This window comes from Danio aesculapii, chromosome 9 (genome assembly GCF_903798145.1).
Source record: "Danio aesculapii chromosome 9, fDanAes4.1, whole genome shotgun sequence".
NCBI classification, from domain to species: domain Eukaryota; kingdom Metazoa; phylum Chordata; class Actinopteri; order Cypriniformes; family Danionidae; genus Danio; species Danio aesculapii.
Genome location: NC_079443.1, coordinates 41,977,389 through 41,996,411, shown reverse-complemented (window position 1 = coordinate 41,996,411; position 19,023 = coordinate 41,977,389). Strand labels below are relative to the sequence as shown.

The window sequence follows — 19,023 nt, the reverse complement described above, 5'->3', positions numbered from 1 at the left end:
AAAAGAGGAGAGAGATTATTGAAATCTAGATTATTATAAGTGAATCATTGTAAATATACTGATTATTTTTGTTTTTATTGTTGTTTTGTCCTAAAATGTTATCAGGCCCCTGTTTATTTTTTCCCCAATTTCTGTTTAACAGAGAGAAGATTTTTTTCAACACATTTCTAAACACAATAGTTTTAATAATTTATTTCTAATAACTGATTTATTTTATCTTTGCCATGATGACAGTAAATAATATTTAACTAGATATTTTTCAAGACACTTCTATACAACTTAAAGTGACATTTAAAAGCTTTAACTAGGTTAATTAGGTTAACTAGGCAGGTTATGGTAATTAGGCAAGTTATTGTATAACGATGGTTTGTTCTGTAGACTATCGAAAAAATATAGCTTAAAGGGGCTAATAATATTGACCTTAAAATGTTTTTTTTAAATTTTTTTATTAAAAACTGTTTTAAAATAAAGAACGGTGGCGCAGTGGGTACCACGATTGACTCACAGCAAGAAGTCCAAAGACATGCACCATAGGTGAATTGGCTAAGCTAACTTGTCTGTAGTGTTTGTGTGTGAATGAGTGTGTATGGATGTTTCCCAGTGTTGGGTTGCGGCTGGAAGGACATCCACTGCGTAAAACATATACTGGATAAGTTGGCGGTTTATTCCACTGTAGCGACCCAAGATTAATAAATTAACTAAGCTCTAAAGAAATGAATGAATGAATGAATTAATACATCTTTTAATTACCATTACTATTTACTGTTTACTATATTCTTTTTTTTTTAATATGTATTTTTTTATGTAACTTTATAAATGCTTTGGCAATATATTTGGAACATTTGTCATGACGATAAAGCAATTGAGAGAGACAGAGAGAGAGAGAAAGAAAGAAAGAAAGAAATAGGGAAAATGTGTTCATTTTACAAATTACACCTTTTATAAACATTTTATTTGGAGAAAGTGAAAAAGAAAACTATTCCAAGCTACATCTAATGAAACAAATAAATAGGTAGGTAATGCTTTAACTAAATGAAAGTTTGATTTATTTTATTTGATTATTTATTGAATTATTTTATTATTCTAATGAAACTGTTATTAAATAAATGTTGTTGGTTTGATTTCTAGAGAGAAAATATTAAAGACATTTTTATAATTGATGTATTAATTTAAACAATTATTTTACTGTTTAGATGTTTTCATTTTGTAGATTTATTTTTTGCTATTTAATTAGCATCAATTTACAAATGCATGTAGTTTAAAATTTGTGAGATAGAATAAAGAGAAAAATAAAATCACCTGTAATATTTCTTATTTAAATGAAACACAAATGCTTCACCTCAATTAGTGGAAGTTTAATTAAATAAATGCAATATTAACCTTCTTCATGATAGCAGTCTTATAAGTATGTAATTTGTTGTTGATATAATTTCCAATGAGATCATTAAAAACATGTTGCTTTGATTGGAAAAGACATCAAAAAGGAGTCGTTTTTCTATTAAAATCTAAACAAAGTTTGATTAAATTTAATTTTAAATCTATTTGCCGAAAAAAAGATATTTGATAAAAGACTTTGACAAAAGGAAACATTTTGTCTAATACATAAGTTGGAGACCTAAGTTGAATGCTCCTTTCTTTATGTAATTTGTCAGCTACCTCCTGTATGATGTGAATCCCCCCGAAGGCTTCAATCTCCGACGGGATGTTTATATTCGCATGGCCACTTTGCTGAAGACGTTGAGGAAAGACGCTGACTGGGTGCTGGTTTTGCCTCCGTGGGGACGCCTGTATCACTGGCAAAGCCCTGAAATACATCAGCTTCGCATCCCGTGGGGTGAATTCTTCAGCATAACCAGCCTGCAGGCTAACATACCAGTCATTGAATACGAAGAGTTTATTGCTGGTAAGTTATACTGGTTTATTTGATTGTTTCTTTTAGAAAGAATAATTGAAATGACAGGTGGTTAATTTTATTAGCTCAATTGAACTGTCATTCATTTATTCAGAAAGTATATATATAAACTGTAATTCCAAATGTGAAAGCTAGTGGCAGAATATACACACTTAACCTACGGTATAAGGACAGTGTGTGACTGTCTAGTTAGTCATGTGCTATTTAAAGGGATAGTTCAGAATATCTTCTTTTGTGTTTATCAGAAAAAGGAAACTCATAAGGTATAGAACCACTTGAGGGAGAGTAAACTATCCCTGTACTAGACACTGCAGGTGATCAGGGTAAAAATGAACTAATTGTTATCACCATCTGCAGTTTACTGATTACATTAAGAATTGCAAACTTTTCATTTTATATTAGATGTTTTCTAAAATTCTATATTTAAATATGCAAATGAGGTATTATGTCATTTCAATATGGACTATTTTTCATACATTACTGACACAATATTCATATTAGACTCAAATGACATGATGCTTGTTATATATTATTAACAGGTATTAGAGTTAAATGTTAGAGTCATATATATTGAAGTTAAATGTATTACAGTTAAATGTTTTTATATTAGAGTCATATTAAGAGGGTCGCACGCATGCATGGTGCTGCGTTGCACCTCGCAGCACCGTGCATTTCAGAATTCTATACATAGATTTCTATCAGGGCACACTGGCGCCAGCTACGACTCAGGACACTGTTCATGTTTCTGCCGCACCACAGAGTGCCATATGAATAGTTTCATTTTAAATAACATTTAAACGACCCCCTTTAGAGTCAAATGTTAGAGTCATATTAAATGTTTTACAGAGGATTTTTTTCTCTATTCATTTTGTCAAACAAAGTATACACATTTTCAGTTTCTTGAATTGTTAATTTTTTTGAAGAATAAAATGTTGTTTATAAGCAGGGAAATTTAGTATGAACATATCCCTCTGTAAAAATCTTCAGAATGTAGAAATGTGTAAAACTCTGTAATGTGGTCTATGTAGATGCTGCTGAAGTGCAGATTTGTGGTCCAGTGCAGGAGAAAAAAAAAATAGAAAACTGCTTTTAAAAATATTTATTATTATTAAAATCTACAGACACAAATGAAAAGTGTTGTTAGATCACCATCTCCATGCCAGACATATAACATCCAGCCCTGGATGCCAGATCTTGTCAGAAAATGTCAGCTTCTCCAGGTATCTTAACAACAAGTCAGCAGAGTTTCCAATACCCAAACCTGTTAACCAGTATTCAACTGAATAAACAATCTCCTGTCAATATTGTAGTTGACTGAAAAAACGGAGCAGAAGCAGGAGATAAAGTAATGATGAAAAAGAAAGAGCAGTTTATTGAATAATTTTAGTTGTGTGTGTTTCAATGCTCAGACTTTGTCTGACCTGGATAAATCCAACAAGTGTTATTATACCACAAGCAACAGCAATGCAAAATGACTGCTTCACAACATTGTCCAAAGAAAATGCAGTCCTTGAAATGGAGACATTCTCTTATCTCTTACTCATGAAAACAAGTGTTGCTTGAATCCACACAGTCATAAGATAACAATATGGAAAATTGAAATAATAATAAAGCAATAATTATAGGAAAATAATAATAATAAAATATAAAAACATAATAAATTGACAAATAATAATCAATAATAAAAATCTAATCATTAACTAATGATTAATAAAATTATATAATGATAATTATGTAAATGACTAATGATCATATGATTAAATAAAAAAATTAAATGAAGAATAAATGAATATAAACACATGAAAATAAAACACAACACAAATGAATGGTTGAATGGTCATATATATATATATGAAAATGAAATTCCCTCTGTCTGCATCTTTATTATTGGTCTCAGAGTCTGGGGGTCCCTTCATTGATCAGATCCTTGTGCTGCAGAGCTATGCAGAAGGCTGGACAGATGGAAAATGGGAGGAGAAGGTGGATGACAGACCATGCATTGAAAAGCTGATGTACTCAAAAGATAAACAGGGTTATTACAGGTACTGCTTTAAAATCATGCTCAACCAGTTCAGATGCTCATGAGAGGCACCATTAAGAGACAATGCAAGGAATGCTCATGCATTTTTTTTAAAGTCATAGAACAATTATTAAAGAGACAAACATTCATTCATTCATTTTCTTTTCGTCTTAGTCCCTTTATTAATCCGGGGTCGCCACAGCGGAATGAACCGCCGACTTATCCAGCACGTTTTTATGCAGCGGATGCCCTTCCAGCTGCAACCCATCTCTGGGAAAGAGACAAAAATTGAGAGTTATATATATTATATATATATTTCAAGCATCAAAACAATGTGCAATATTGACCTTATTGTACAATGCGGAAGTGCACTCGTTTTTGCAATTATTTTAAAACTTTCAATTTAGTTGCCTATGGGAGAAATGACTAGGAATGATAAATGGTCCAACTACTTGCTCTACAAACAAGTGCTTATGACTATACAGACAAAGTAGAATAATATAATAAGAAAATGTCAGTTTGCAACATCAAGCTGCATAATGAGCTGTTTTTAATGTCTAAAAATCAATAAGAGTAAATGAGAGCAGAAGTCTTGAGCCAAAAAGAGAAAAATGGCTGCGTCAGCTCGTACGTCAAGAATAAGGTCAATAGCTTCAATTTGGGCATCAGAATATTTCCTATTTTATTTTAGTATTGCAAAAAAATTAAGATTATTATACATTTTTTCAGTGTTCTACCCAATACACCCACTAAACTGTTATTTATGTGTAAAAGTAGTTTATATACCAAAGAAATCTTATATGGCATATTTGTATAACATGTCTTTATTAAGTTTTTCAAGGTTTTACAATAAATTAAATCTCAAAACCCAAAACGTACCCTGGACAGGTTTAGGGAAAAATGAAATAATAATCCTTATTTTTTAAAAAATTACTTAAAATAAAAAATAAATCTAATCAAACACCAATTCACAGTCCATAACTTCAGACTTCTAAAGCTTCTTCAGTATCTCCATTTTTCACAAAGTTCAAAAACACCTTCCAGATATCACAAAATTCAGAGGATTTTTCTCTTATATATGTGAGCTTTTCAAGAGCCAAACATGTTATATCAACCAAAGTCCAATAGAGGGGCCATTAACATTTTTCCAACATAAAGCAATACAACGCCTTGCTTCTATTAAACATAAATCAATCAATTTTCTTTCTTTAAGAGACAAAGCACAACTGTCTTCATGCATATTCAATATACATAATCCAGGACTTGAAGGAATTGGAATGAAACATAATTGTGAAATTTACTGAGTCACCTCCACCCCAAATTTCTGTATCTCCTCACACTCCCACACACAATGAAAAAAATGTACCTGGTATCTAATTGCATTCAAAACAAAGATCAGAGAATGACTTCCGGTATGATGGCGGAGTAAGAAGTCGGAGGTTTCTGCTCTGAATATTGCTTTCAATCACTTTGATTAATCTAAGTTCTCTACACGCTTTAAGTGCATCTGATATTTTACGCAACATTAATAGGACATCGTGACAGCGCTTATAACTTAATATGCCGAGAGGTAATACAAAAAAGAACACTGAAATAACTGAGGAGGATAACGTGCAAGCGGCGGGTATGGCGGCTTCGACACAGGGAGACGACATCCGCGAGCTTCTTGGGGGCATCAGATCAGAGGTCGCAGCGCTCAGAGTGGAGATTCTTTCCGAGCTAAAAACCTCCATTTCAGCTGTGAAAGCATCGCTGCAAACCCAGGGGGAAAAATTGAAAGATGTCGAGGAATCATTAACCGACGTAGATGGCCGCGTCACTTCTTTGGAAACTGCATGCGCAGCTTTGACCAAAGATAACGAACGAATGAAAATGAAACTCGACGATTTAGAAAATCGCTCAAGAAGGAACAACGTAAGAATAATTGGCATTCCTGAGCACACTGAGGGCGCGCTTCCAACTGCATTTATTGAGGAACTTCTACTTAAAGTATTCGGAAAGGACAGTTTTCCCAAGCCCCCGGTGGTGGACAGAGCGCATCGCTCCCTGGCTCCCATACCAAAGTCAAACCAACCCCCGAGGCCCTTTATTGTTCGAATTCACCACTTCCAGATGAGGGAACTAATTTTTAGACTCGCACGGGAAAAGGGACAGCTTCTTTACAACGGCTTTCGGATTCACTTTTATCCAGACGTGAGCGCGGAGGTGGCTAAGAAGAGAGCAGCGTTCAACCCGATCAAAGCACGGCTGAGGGAAGCCGGTATAGAATTCGGGCTTCTCTTCCCTGCACGTTTACGAGTCACCCATAATGGTCAGAAACATTTCTTTGATTCTCCTCAGCAAGCTACTGAATTCATTCAAGAGGTTTTGCCACCCGCAATAAGCAAGCAGCTATAAATGTCTCATAGTAGACTGCTCCGTAACTGCTCATGTTCCTAAACGTATTCTCAATTACATAATCACTTCAGTGATTAAACGGACTATTCAAAAACTGATTCATCTGTTAATCTAGTTCATCATCGTTGTTTGAAAGTGTTCATATTAAGATAAAACGGTGCTCTTGGTAACGTTAATGTTTCATTTTGTGAAGAGAGGTTTTTATTATTCATTATTATTATATTAAAAATTTTTTTTTTCATTTTATTATAACTATTTTTATTTGATTGATTTATTTATTTTTTTACATTGCAGAGTAGAAATGATAACTGGTAAGTGATGGTACACTGTAAACCAGTGGATGTTTGGTTTCATATAGTTATGTTGGGTTTAGTTTTAAGGGTGGGTGGGTTTTTTGTGTGGCTTTTTTTGTTTATTAGCTCTCAGTTAGAATCCCTTCATGTCAGCAAATGCTTAAGTTATGTGTTGTTAATGTTTATAATCATGTATAGTCTCTCTTGTCCTATTTTGATTCACTTACTAATTGTTTTCCTGTAGAAAATGTCCAAGCATCAAGTAAGTGAGATCAATTTTGTGACTTGGAATGTGAAAGGCATTAATAATGTGATTAAGAGGAATAAGGTTATGTCACATTTGCATCTCCTAAATACAGGAATAGCTTTTCTGCAAGAAACACACATGTTAAATGCAGATGTGGTGAAACTTAAACGATCTTGGGGTGGGCAGGTTTTTCATTCCTCCTTTAATGTTAAAAGCAGAGGTACTGCTATACTTATTAGAAAGGATGTCCCATTTGTCACTGATAATGTCATTAGTGACATTAATGGTAGATATATCATTGTGACAGGCCGTCTATTTGATAAACAAGTAATACTGATCAACATTTATGCCCCAAACTTTGATGATTGTTCTTTCTTCAGCAAAGTTTTTAGCACAGTTCCATCAGTTGACAATCATGCTTTGATTATAGGAGGTGACTATAATTGTGTTTTGGATACGTCGTTAGACAGATCCTCAAGCAGAGTCGTACCGCCTGCTAAATCCGCTGTGCTTATACAAGATTTTTGTGAACAATATGGGCTAATTGACCCATGGAGATTTTATTTCCCCTCCTCTAAAGCATTCTCATTCTTTTCTCCTGTACATCATACCTACAGCCGTATTGATTTCTTTTTGACCGATAAAACTCTAATATCTCTTATTTCATCTGTCAAATATCATAACATTGTAATATCGGACCATGCTCCTTTCTCATTTAAACTTAGCTTCCCTAATTATCATTCAGGTGTCAGACCCTGGAGGTTAAACTCTCTATTATTGTCAGATGAAAAATTTGTTACATTCTTATCAAAAGAAATAATCTTTTTTTTTGAGACAAATGATACACCAGAAATCTCAAGAGCCACATTATGGGAGGCTCTTAAAGCCGTTATACGTGGAAAGATTATTTCCTTCTCCTCCTACACCAAGAAACAAGAGATTATCAAGCTTAAAGACATTTCAGATGATATAGGCAAGTTAGATGAGCAATATGCTGTGAAACAATGTCCTAAATTATACAAGGAAAGACTGCGCCTTCAGACGGAGTTTAATCTCTTGACAACTTCTCAAGAAGAGAAAAGGCTATTGAAGACCCGCCACAAATATTATGAATTTGGTGATAAAGCCAGTAAATTATTGGCCTACCAAGCCCGCCAATGCGATGTTTCCAAAATGATCAGTCAAATCCAATCCGTTTCTGGCTCTGTATTACACACTCCCCATGATATAAATAATAGATTTTTTGAATATTATTCCTCTTTATATTCATCAGAATGTACTAAAAACGCTTCTGTTTTTGAATCATTTTTTGAGAAATTAAATCTCCCCCCTGTTAACATTGATTCTGAACTGGGAAACTGTATCAGACAACAAGAGATCATGGAAGCCATCGTGGCTATGCAGAGTGGTAAAGCACCTGGGCCAGATGGCTTCCCCATAGAGTTCTACAAGAAGTTCTCAGCTTTACTGAGTCCACTTCTTGTAGCAGTATATAATGAATCTTTCAAGAGGGGCTCTCTCCCACTGACTCTCACACAGGCATCCATCTCACTCTTGTTAAAAGAAAATAAGGACCCCATTTTCTGTGAATCATATAGGCCAATTTCACTGCTAAATGTGGATCTTAAGATACTGGCCAAGGCTCTTGCGTTGCGCCTTGAACCAATTTGTCCAGCAGTAATACATGGCGATCAAACAGGCTTCATTCGTGGGCGTAATTCGTTTAATAACTTGCGTCGTTTGTTTAATGTAATGTACACAGACTCATACTCTGATATGAATGAAGTCATAGTTTCCCTTGATGCTGAAAAAGCGTTTGATCGAGTTGAGTGGGAATATCTTTTCTTAACTCTCAAAAAATTTGGCTTCCCTGAAAATTTGATCTCCTGGATCAGGCTTTTATATTCTGCCCCAATAGCCTCAGTGTGCACAAATAATATTTATTCTGAATATTTCTCCTTGTATAGAGGTACAAGGCAGGGTTGCCCCCTTTCGCCTTTGCTGTTTGCCATTTCGATTGAGCCCTTGGCCATATTACTTCGTCAATCTACTATTTTTACAGGTATCACTCGGAATGGCAATGAACATAAAATCTCCTTATATGCAGATGACGTTCTTTTATATGTCTCCAATCCAACTCATTCAATACCTCACATACTGTCAGTCCTAGAAGATTTTGGAAAAATTTCAGGCTATAAAATAAATATGCACAAAACAGAGTATTTTGAGATTGATGCCCCTCTAGTTAGATCTTTCCACACAATACCATTTAAAGTGGTTCAGGATAAGTTAAAATATTTAGGCATTTCAGTTACTCGCTCCTTTAATGGCTTGTTCAAAGCTAACTTTTATCCCCTATTAAAACGTTGTAAACAAGATTTCAAGAAATGGTCCACATTACCTCTTTCACTGGCTGGACGAATTAATCTAATTAAAATGACAGTTCTCCCACGGTTTTTATACCTTTTTTCAAATATACCTATATTCATAAGAAAACAGTTTTTTTGTAACATAGATAAATTGATAAGCCATTTTATATGGGGAGGTAAATCACCTCGTATTAGAAAATCATTCCTCCAGAAGAATAAATCCCAAGGAGGCATGGCACTGCCAAATTTTTTGTTTTACTACTGGGCAAGCAACATTCAAAAAATTCTGTATTGGGTTTCTCTTTTGGACCCAGAATCAATTCCGCTGTGGGTACAGGGTGAAAGAGCTTGTTCCAGAGTTTCTCTTAAATCTCTGATATGTGCATCACTCCCAATTTCAGAAAAGAATTATATGACCTCTTTTAATCCAATAGTTGTACATACACTAAAAATTTGGTCACAGTTTAGAAAGCATTTTGGCTTTCAGGCTCTCTCAATTGCAGGTCCCATTGCCTCTAACTGTTTATTTGCCCCATCTTGTATGGACTCTGCATTCCGGGTGTGGGAGGAGAAGGGGATTAAATGCCTGAAAGATTTATTTATTAATAATATTTTCTGCTCCTTTGAAGAGCTTGTCCAAAATTTTTCTCTGCCCAAAAACAACTTTTTCAGATTTCTGCAAATACGAAGCTTTGTTAAGTCAAAATTTAAATCTTTTCCTGAATTACCTACTGCTTCAGTAATTGATACATTGTTAGACTTAAAACCCGAAAGTAAAGGACTAGTTTCTCAAATATACTCTTTCATATGTACAATACTTCATCGTTTACATTTCACAAATTTAAAATTGTCTAAGATCTATCCTACTGTTAGTCCAGCATGCAGTAGATGCTCAAATTCACCTGCCACAACTGCCCACATGTTTTGGTTCTGCCCAAATCTAGGGAAGTTTTGGAAAGATATTTTTCAATCATTTAGTTATATGTATGGTTTTCTTATTGAACCTGAACCCCTGTTGGCAATTTTTGGAACCAGCCCAGAAAATATTGTGCTTAAAGAAGAAATATGTAGAGTAATTGCTTTTACCACACTATTGGCAAGGCGTTTAATTCTTTTGTATTGGAAAAAAACTGAGGCCCCAACACATAGTAGATGGATTAAAGACGTGATGTATTTTATTCAGCTTGAAAAAATCAAATTTACTCTCAGAGGTTCAAAAAATAACTTTTTTAAAACATGGTCTCCCTTTCTTACATACGTTGACAATTTACAATGTTTAGAGCAGGAGGATATGAAAAATCTCATATAATCCCAAAAGACCCCCCCCCCTTTTATTTTATTTTTAATTTAATTTATTATTATTTTATTTTTTATTATTCCTCTTTCATGTCACTGTAACTTTGTAATGCCTTTCACAATGGCAGTGCTTGTAATAAAGGTATACAGAACCCTCCTTTTATTACACACTGAATTGTTCACTTTTTATGTGAATCGTTTATCTTTTTGCATTTTTCTTTTTTTACATTCATTCTTCTGTTTGCCATTACTGTACTGAAGTTGTGTATGCAACCGATACATACACTTGCTGTGCATTTGTGTGACGCTTGAGGACTTTATATTTGCAGACTGTTAGCTATGTATATCTTCTGTTAAAGCCACAAAAGGGAAAGTAGTGTTGGGGATATTTGTTTGTATATTTTGTTTTGTTGTTGTTGACTGTTTGTTTTTTTTTTGTTTTTTTTGTGCAAATGTATAAAAAAATCCTTAGAAATAAAGTATTAAAAAAAAAAAAAACAAAGATCAGGGATATTAGGGTTGAATTTATTTAATCATACAGGAGTAATATAAGTTTTCATTACCCAATGATATTGTAGCAGTCTCAAATGGGAATTCAATGTTTTTGTTTGTGCATTCATTTATTCATTTTCTTTTCGGCTTAGTCACTTTATTAATCTGGGGTTGCCACAGCAGAATGAATCGCCAACCCATCCAGCACATGTTCTACACAGCGAATGCCCTTCCAGCTGCAACCCATTACTGGGAAACCCTCATACACACTCATTCACATACATATACTACAGACATTTTAGCTTACTCAATTCAGCTACAGTATACTACATGTCTTTGGACTTGTGGGGGAAACCGGAGCACCCGGAGGTTCTCTCCACTCAAACATGGGGAGAACATGCAAACTCCACACAGAAATGCTAACTGACTCAGCCGGGGCTCGAACCAGTGACATTCTTGCCGTGAAGCAATTGTGCTACCTGCTGCGCCATCCTGCTGCCCCTTGTTTGTTTGTTTCAAACATATTATATTCCAGTCCTCTACTGGAATATTCTATTAAATTCACCTTTATTTGTATAGCGCTTTTACAATGTAGATTGTCAAAGCAGCTTCACATAAAAGATTAAAGTAAATTGAACAGTGTAGTTCAGTTTTCAGTGTTTAAGTTCAGTTCAGTTTAGCTCAGTTCAGTGTGGTTTAATATTGACTACTGAGAGTTCAAACACTAAAGAGCAATCCATCGATGCGCAGCTCTACATATCCCGAACCATGCAAGCCAGAGGTGACAGCGGCGAGGAAAAAAAACTTCACCAATTGGCGAAAGTGAAGAATTAAAAAACCTTGAGAGAAACCAGGCTCAGTTTAGCAGGACTATTTCTCCTATGGCCAAACGTCTTGTGCAGAGCTGCAGTCTAGGCGCCGGAGGCTGGAGAAGCTGAACATCAGCGAAACTCGTCTGTCCCTGGAGCATCACAGGAATCAGTCTCATGTTCTCCACTCCTCCATGACTACCACAGCAGCTGCTCAGGATACGGCCTGGTCCAGGATAATATTGAAATATTAAAGTATACACTTGCATTAAATGTGCTTTCTATGTACATTGCTCTGCATATATGAGTACACCCTCCCCCCACAAATCTCTCATTTAAATTAAATTCTTTCATGTGAAGCTGCTTTGACACAATCTACATTGTAAAAGCGCTATACAAACAAAGGTGAACTGAATTGAATTTAAATTAATATTTTCTAAAGGAAGCTTTACAATATTATATTTGTGCGTAAACATTAGATTAGTCAGTACTGAATCCAAATCTGGAGCTTATCTAACAAAATAACTTACCATAACTGTCCAAAAATGAGTAGCCCAAATTTATGTTAGAAAAAAACATTAAATATAATTTTCAAAAGTAGCAAAAACCAAGAGAAGCAAAAATATATATATAATTTTGTTGAAATGTTGTAGTTTTTTTTTTTTGCAATATTTTGCTTGAATTTAAATAGAATTTTCAATATTATTTTTTCCATTCTAAAGACGTTCTGTGACTAAAATATTATCTTAATAAATATATCTGTTTATTAAATCAGTTTTGTTTAAATGCACTAAAATAAATTGCCTGTATTCACTGAGAAATGGATAAAAATATTCATTTTCAAAATGGGGTGTTCTCAATTATGCTGAGCACTGTATATAAATGCCTTTTGGAAAAATTATCTAATGCTGAAACAAAATGTTTTTTGTCCATATAACTACGTTTTATAGTTAGATTTCACAGTTCTTAGAAAGGTAAAAACAGATATGTTATCCGTGTCTCAAATCTTTCAAAAACCGTGAAACATATTTGTGCGTGTGAGCAAGAATTTTAAAGGCATAGTTTGTGTCATCATCTACGCACACTCGTGTTGTTCCAGTGTATGCTTTTCTTTGTTCTGCTGAATGCAAACAAAATAGTTTTGAACTGCTTTGAATTTGTTTGAAAGTGACTTTTGTGGTATGGAAAAAACATCCTTTAAAACTCTTCTTTTGTGTTTCACAGAAGTATTATATGCATAGGAACATGTGAGGAAAACTATGGTAGAATTTTTCTTTTAAAGCCATTTGTTTAATTAAATCTTGTTTTATTTTTCCAGAGGTTGGTTTTGGGGTTTCGAGGAGACCAGAGCATTGAATGTCACCTGTTTATCTGCTCAAGGACATGCGTCTATTCTGGCCCCTGTCTTACAAAATAACATAACAGCCACGTAAGTAAATTTAGAAACATGTTTATACCTGGTATTATGGGTGTACTCGCATCAGGCTATCAGAACAGTGCCCAAGTGCAATTGACCCCCACTGATTGGTTGGACTCTAAAGGAAGTATTGAAGTGTGAATGCAAAGCTGGAAACTGCAGGGGGGACTATTGCACCAAGGATTGATTCAAGGCAACTGTGCCTAGTGTGAGTACATCCTAAGATGCATTTTAGTCTATCACATTGCTAATCAACTTTTGAACACTTGACTTGGTTCATACAGTTGAAGTCAGAATTATTAACCCCCTTCTATATTTTTCCCCAATTTCTGTTTAATGGAAAGAAGATTATTTTTTTTTTACTCATTTCTAATACCCGATTTCTTTTATCTTTGTAATGATGACAGTACATAATATTTTACTAGATATTTTTCAAGATACTAGTATTTGGCTTAAAAGCAATTTAAAGGCTTAACTAGGTTGATTAGGCAAGTTAGGGTAATTAGGTAAGTCATTGTATAACAGTGATTTGTTCTGTAGACAATCAAAAAAGTATATTGCTTAAGAAGGCTAATATTATTGACTTTAAAATGGTTGTAAAAAGAGGAAAAACTGCTTTTATCTTAGCTGAAATAAAACAAATAAGACTTTCTCCAGAAGAAAAAATATTATAGGAATACTGTGAAAATGTCCTTACATAAAAATAAAATTTACAGGAGGGCTAATCATGTTGACTTTAACTGTTTATAGCTCTTTTCTGATTTTTGTTGTTGTTGTTGTAATATTACACGATAAGCTTGTACAATTTACATAGGAACACGAAGTGAAAATGAAAGACGATATAGAGAGCAGCAGCTCAAAATTAACGCTTGAATTATCTGGATTGAGGACAGTTTAAAGAACACTGCATATGTTACTTTTTTTTTTTACTACCATCAAGCAAGCTTCTGAGTTTAAATCCTGACTGACAGGTGTGTTTAACAACACATCCTGTTATTTTTCAGAACTATGTCAGATTGTTTTAACACATCCGACCCTATGAAAGCAATCTTCTACTACCTCTGGAAGTGGTCAAGAATGTTCAAGCTCAAAATGTTTTAGACCCCCTAAAAATAATAAAAATACATGTTTACACCATGTATAAATGGAGTAATAAAGTTCCTTTTAAATGAAACTTGTTGTCATCCAACCACAGGTCAGTAATGGTGGACAGAGCTGAGACTGTCCTTCATGATCACTATGCTGGGAAAGACTACTGGGATGTAAGTCCATGAACATTTTTTCAGATTTTTGCAGGAGTGGCTGATTTTGCAGCAACTTTTTCCTCAAAAGTTTCAGCCATATTTCTAGCATTTTGTGTTGTTTTGAATATACACAGATCATTTAAATCTTTAAATCTTTAAAAAAAATATATATATATATATATTTTTGACCCCAAGAACCTTTAGGCTCTGTCATTTATATCTAACAGAAATACAGAGAGAAACTTTTTTCTCAGAGAGAGTTTTTATTTCTTAACCCTTTTAAAGTTTACTATACATCACAATTATAAGCTACTGACTACACATTTTTAAAATCTTTTCTACATATTTTTGCATGCTTAGCTTAACGTAGATCATTGAATTGGATTATTCTGGCATTATAATCGGGGAATTTTGCTGCCATACGCTGACTGCAGCAGGCGCAATGATATAACGTTGCTGTTATCTAATTACCTAGCTGTGGACTATTTTCAGGCACTGTGTAAATGGGGCTTGGGCACTGGGGTTTCATTTGCCATATTGACCGTTTTCCCCATTCAAAACTATACCAGTGACATGTCTTGTGTATTCTAGAGTCTTTGGTAGTAGCATAGCCTTATCATCATAGAAAATAACAACTTTTAATTTTCCGTCAGTCTTAATACACAGTATAACTACAGAAGAGTCAAGCTTTAACTTCCAAAGTTTTCCAAACTTTGGTCATTTGAGCAAGATGCTAATGGTCTAATCAGGTTCAGTGATCTATGCTAAGCTAAGAGACTCTTGCCAGTTTTTGTGATGGGCTGAATTGATTTAAAAATGGTAAAACTCAACTGTTTTCATCTAGCAGAGTTGTAAAATAAACCTATTTTTATTTTAAAGTGGAGTGTTCTTTTAATTTTGCATTAAATGTTGTGATGGCTGTAGATTCTCAAAATAGCAACTTTAAATTTTCTGTGATTCTTAATGCACGATGTAACTACAGAAGAGTCAATCTTTAACTTTCCAAAGCTTTCCAAACTCTGGTTATTTTTGAGCAAGTTGGTAACGGTCTAATCTGATTCAATGAGCTATGCTAAGCTAAGCAAAATGTGTTCTCGCCGGGAAAATGTGTTCTATGATCGGCCAAATTGATTAAAAAATGGTAAAACTCAACTGTTTAACTCTAGCAGAGTTGTAAAATAACCCTATTTCTTTAAAAGCGGAGTGTTCCTTTAATTTTGCATTAAATTTAGTCAATGTCACAGATTCGCAAAATGGCAAATTTTCATTTTCCATCATTCTTAACGCACAATTTAACTACAGAAGATTTAAGCTTTAACTTTACAGTTTTTCAAACTCTGGTCATTTTTTAGCAAGATGCTAATGGCCTAATCTAATAGAATAATCTATGCTAAGCTAAGCTAAATATCCTCCCACCCGTCTCTATGATCAACTGAATTAATGAAAACATTGTAAAACTCAACTGTTTAACTCTAGCAGAGTTGTAAAATAAACCTTTTTAAAGGAGTGTTCCTTTAATTTTGTATCATTTTTTGTGATTGTCACAGAATCATAAAATAGAAACTTTTTATTTTCTGTCAAAACACAATTTAACTACAGAAGATTCAAGCTTGAACTTTACAAAGCTTTCCAAACTCTGGCCATTTCTGAGCAAGATGCTAACGGTCTAATCTGATTCAATGATCTATGCTAAGCTAAACTAAATATGCTCCTACTTGTCTCTATGATCGGCTGAATTTATTCAAAACTGTTTAATATTAGCAAAGATCTAAAATAAGTCAATTTTAAATTTTCAATGTTCTTGATGGCTTCTTTATTTTACAAAAATTTAGTAGTAAAATATATATATATATATATATATATATATATATATATATATATATATATATATATATATATATATATATATATATTTTTTTTTTTTAAATATTCCTCCTCTGATTGTTTAACTTTGATCCAAACCTTTTTTTTAATGTTATTGCTCTACAGACACGGCGAAGTATGGTGTTTGCCAAACACTTGCGCATCATAGGAGACAAGTTTAGAGCCAATCATCTAAACTCCACAGACAAACAAGACCAGACACCGTACAATGAGGACTGGACTCAAATGAAAGTATGTTGCCCTTACATTAATCCTCATTCCTCATTGATCAAATTCATGAAGCTGTCAGAACAACAGATTTAGTCAAAAAGATAAAGCATTTGAGCTTTAGTCACGTCAAGACAATGCATTTCTGAGATGTTTGTCATGTACATTACACCCACACATGTTTTGTTGTGACAAATCTGTCATAATTGTCACCTGAGCTTTTGTTAACTGCTGGATCCAGAACAGGCTGGGCAGCGCTAAAGGTGGCCCTTACCTAGGGGTCCATTTACGGAGGAAGGACTTCATCTGGGGTCACAGAGAAGATGTGCCCAGTCTTAAAGGTGCAGTGAAGAAGATCCGTAGTCTCATGAAGAAGCACAAACTTCAGCAAGTCTTTGTTGCCACTGATGCAGATGAAGAAGGTACAGATCCTTTTAATAAAAGGCAGAAAGAGTTAAACCATACACATTGCTTTAGTAAATTACTGCACACATTTTCCTTGTTATAAAACATTTAGGAAATAAAGGCCACACTTCCTGTTGATTAGCCAAATTTAAGATATTGTGATGTTTTGAAGGCGTTTAATAATCATATTATGTATGGAGTTTGCATGTTCTCCCCGTGTTGGCGTGGGTTTCCTTCGGATGCTCCGGATGCTACAGTCCAAAGACATGCTGTAGGTGAATTGGGTAAACTAAATTGTCTGTAGTGTATGTCCTGGTCCTGCAGGTTGGGGGTTGAGCGTTGGGCTAACAACCCACCTCATAAAAACTATATGTTAGGAAAAACAAATATGGCATTAAATATCAACTTCAATATAAATGGCCCTGGGAATAATTGAGTTAGTATGTCATTTTAAAACCTTGTGCTGATGTTATTTTAGTAAATAAATATAAAATAATAAAATAACACCATTAAAATTGCTATTTTAATGCCATCAAGCAGCCATCTTGGTTTTATATTTTCAGTTTGTTTTAATTTTTATATGCTATTTTTATGATATTATTATTGTATATGTTTTTATTTTAATTTTAGCTAAAGTTTTTAATTATTTAAATATTTATTTATGTATTTATTGTTTTGAATGGGTGTTTTTAATTTAATAATAAATGTTTTTTAATAATAAATGTTTAACAATGTATAGTCAAGGCCGAAATTATTCATAGCTCAGGGGTGTGAATAATTTCAGACTTGACTGTAGTTATTTAATCATGTTTAAATAAATGTTTCCTTGAAATTAAATGAAATAAAATATTTTTTTCAATATTTCAAAACCTTTTATTTAAAGTTTTATGACTGAAATCAATCATAAGTTTCATTATATTTTGATATTGTTTTAATTAACTGTAATTACCCTGGTTTGTGTGACCATATTATTGACCATATCATATGGTATTAAATCTTATTAATTAATGATAAATTTGATTAACGTAAATCAAACAGCTATGCATTAAATAGGGTATATGCAGAAGTATGCAGAAGGGCTTTTAATTTTTCAGTAACCTAGGTCAAAAACTTCTGGTGAACTTCATGCTGTTACAAAATTTAAGGTCTGTTTTCTTTAAAAATCAACGATCTTCACTGCCTGATTGATATTTAATATAAAATGGGTCTCAGAATGTACAAGAAGCACTGCATTAAATTACATTTTCCTGTGCCATGTCTTTAAAATATGAACATTTATTTTACCCCTGTATATTCAATGAAGTTTCAGCGTTGGCCTGCTGATCCTGACGGGTGCATGCATGTAAACTGCTTTTCATCTCATTTTACGCTTGGAAAAACTAAATGAATGGTGAAGTCTATTTACCTGATTACATTTTAATTACATTACAACAACTATACTGGTATAAAATCACAATAACCGTTCACCAGAAGTGTATCGGTACGGAAAGAAACACTAGCTATGTACACTATTGGTCAAAAGTGACAGTAAAGACATTTGTAATTTTACAAAATGTTTTTTAATTCATGTTACAAATATATCATGTAATAATACCTTTAGAAGAAACGTGTAACTAGAGTGGAGCAATGAACTTTGCCATCTTAGATATTTAAATTATTATATTTGAAATTATTTTATTATTATGCAAAGCTATTCTAAATTGTAATATTTCACAATTTTACAGTTTTAAGATCAACTTTTGTGAGAATAAAATACTTTTTTAATTGTAGCAACCCCTAATGTTTGAACTCAAATGTGTATTTACCCACACGCAAACAAGTATTTATATTGATATGTGACAGCAGTGTTTTTTCTGCTACTAGAGCTTGCTAAACTAAAACGGCTGCTGCCTGAGATGGTACGGTTCGAGCCCAGTTTGGAGGATCTGGAGCTCCTGAAGGATGGAGGAGTAGCCATTATAGACCAGTGGATCTGTGCTCATGCCAGGTACTCAACCACACCCTCTGCTCTTCTTTTTCTGACACAACAAT

At 33.8% G+C, this 19,023-nt stretch overlaps 1 protein-coding gene across 2 annotated transcripts in view; it reads left to right on the top strand.

Moving 5' to 3' along the window:
• pofut2 (protein O-fucosyltransferase 2) overlaps positions 1–19,023 on the top strand; it is a 54,466-nt gene that overhangs the window by 30,800 nt on the left and 4,643 nt on the right. For both annotated transcript variants that reach the window (XM_056465721.1, XM_056465720.1), the window contains 7 exons: positions 1,653–1,903; positions 3,810–3,954; positions 13,154–13,264; positions 14,448–14,514; positions 16,486–16,611; positions 16,829–17,009; positions 18,856–18,979. In XM_056465721.1, coding sequence (XP_056321696.1) covers positions 1,653–1,903; positions 3,810–3,954; positions 13,154–13,264; positions 14,448–14,514; positions 16,486–16,611; positions 16,829–17,009; positions 18,856–18,979 — 1,005 coding nt within the window. The remainder of the gene's footprint in view (positions 1–1,652; positions 1,904–3,809; positions 3,955–13,153; positions 13,265–14,447; positions 14,515–16,485; positions 16,612–16,828; positions 17,010–18,855; positions 18,980–19,023) is intronic.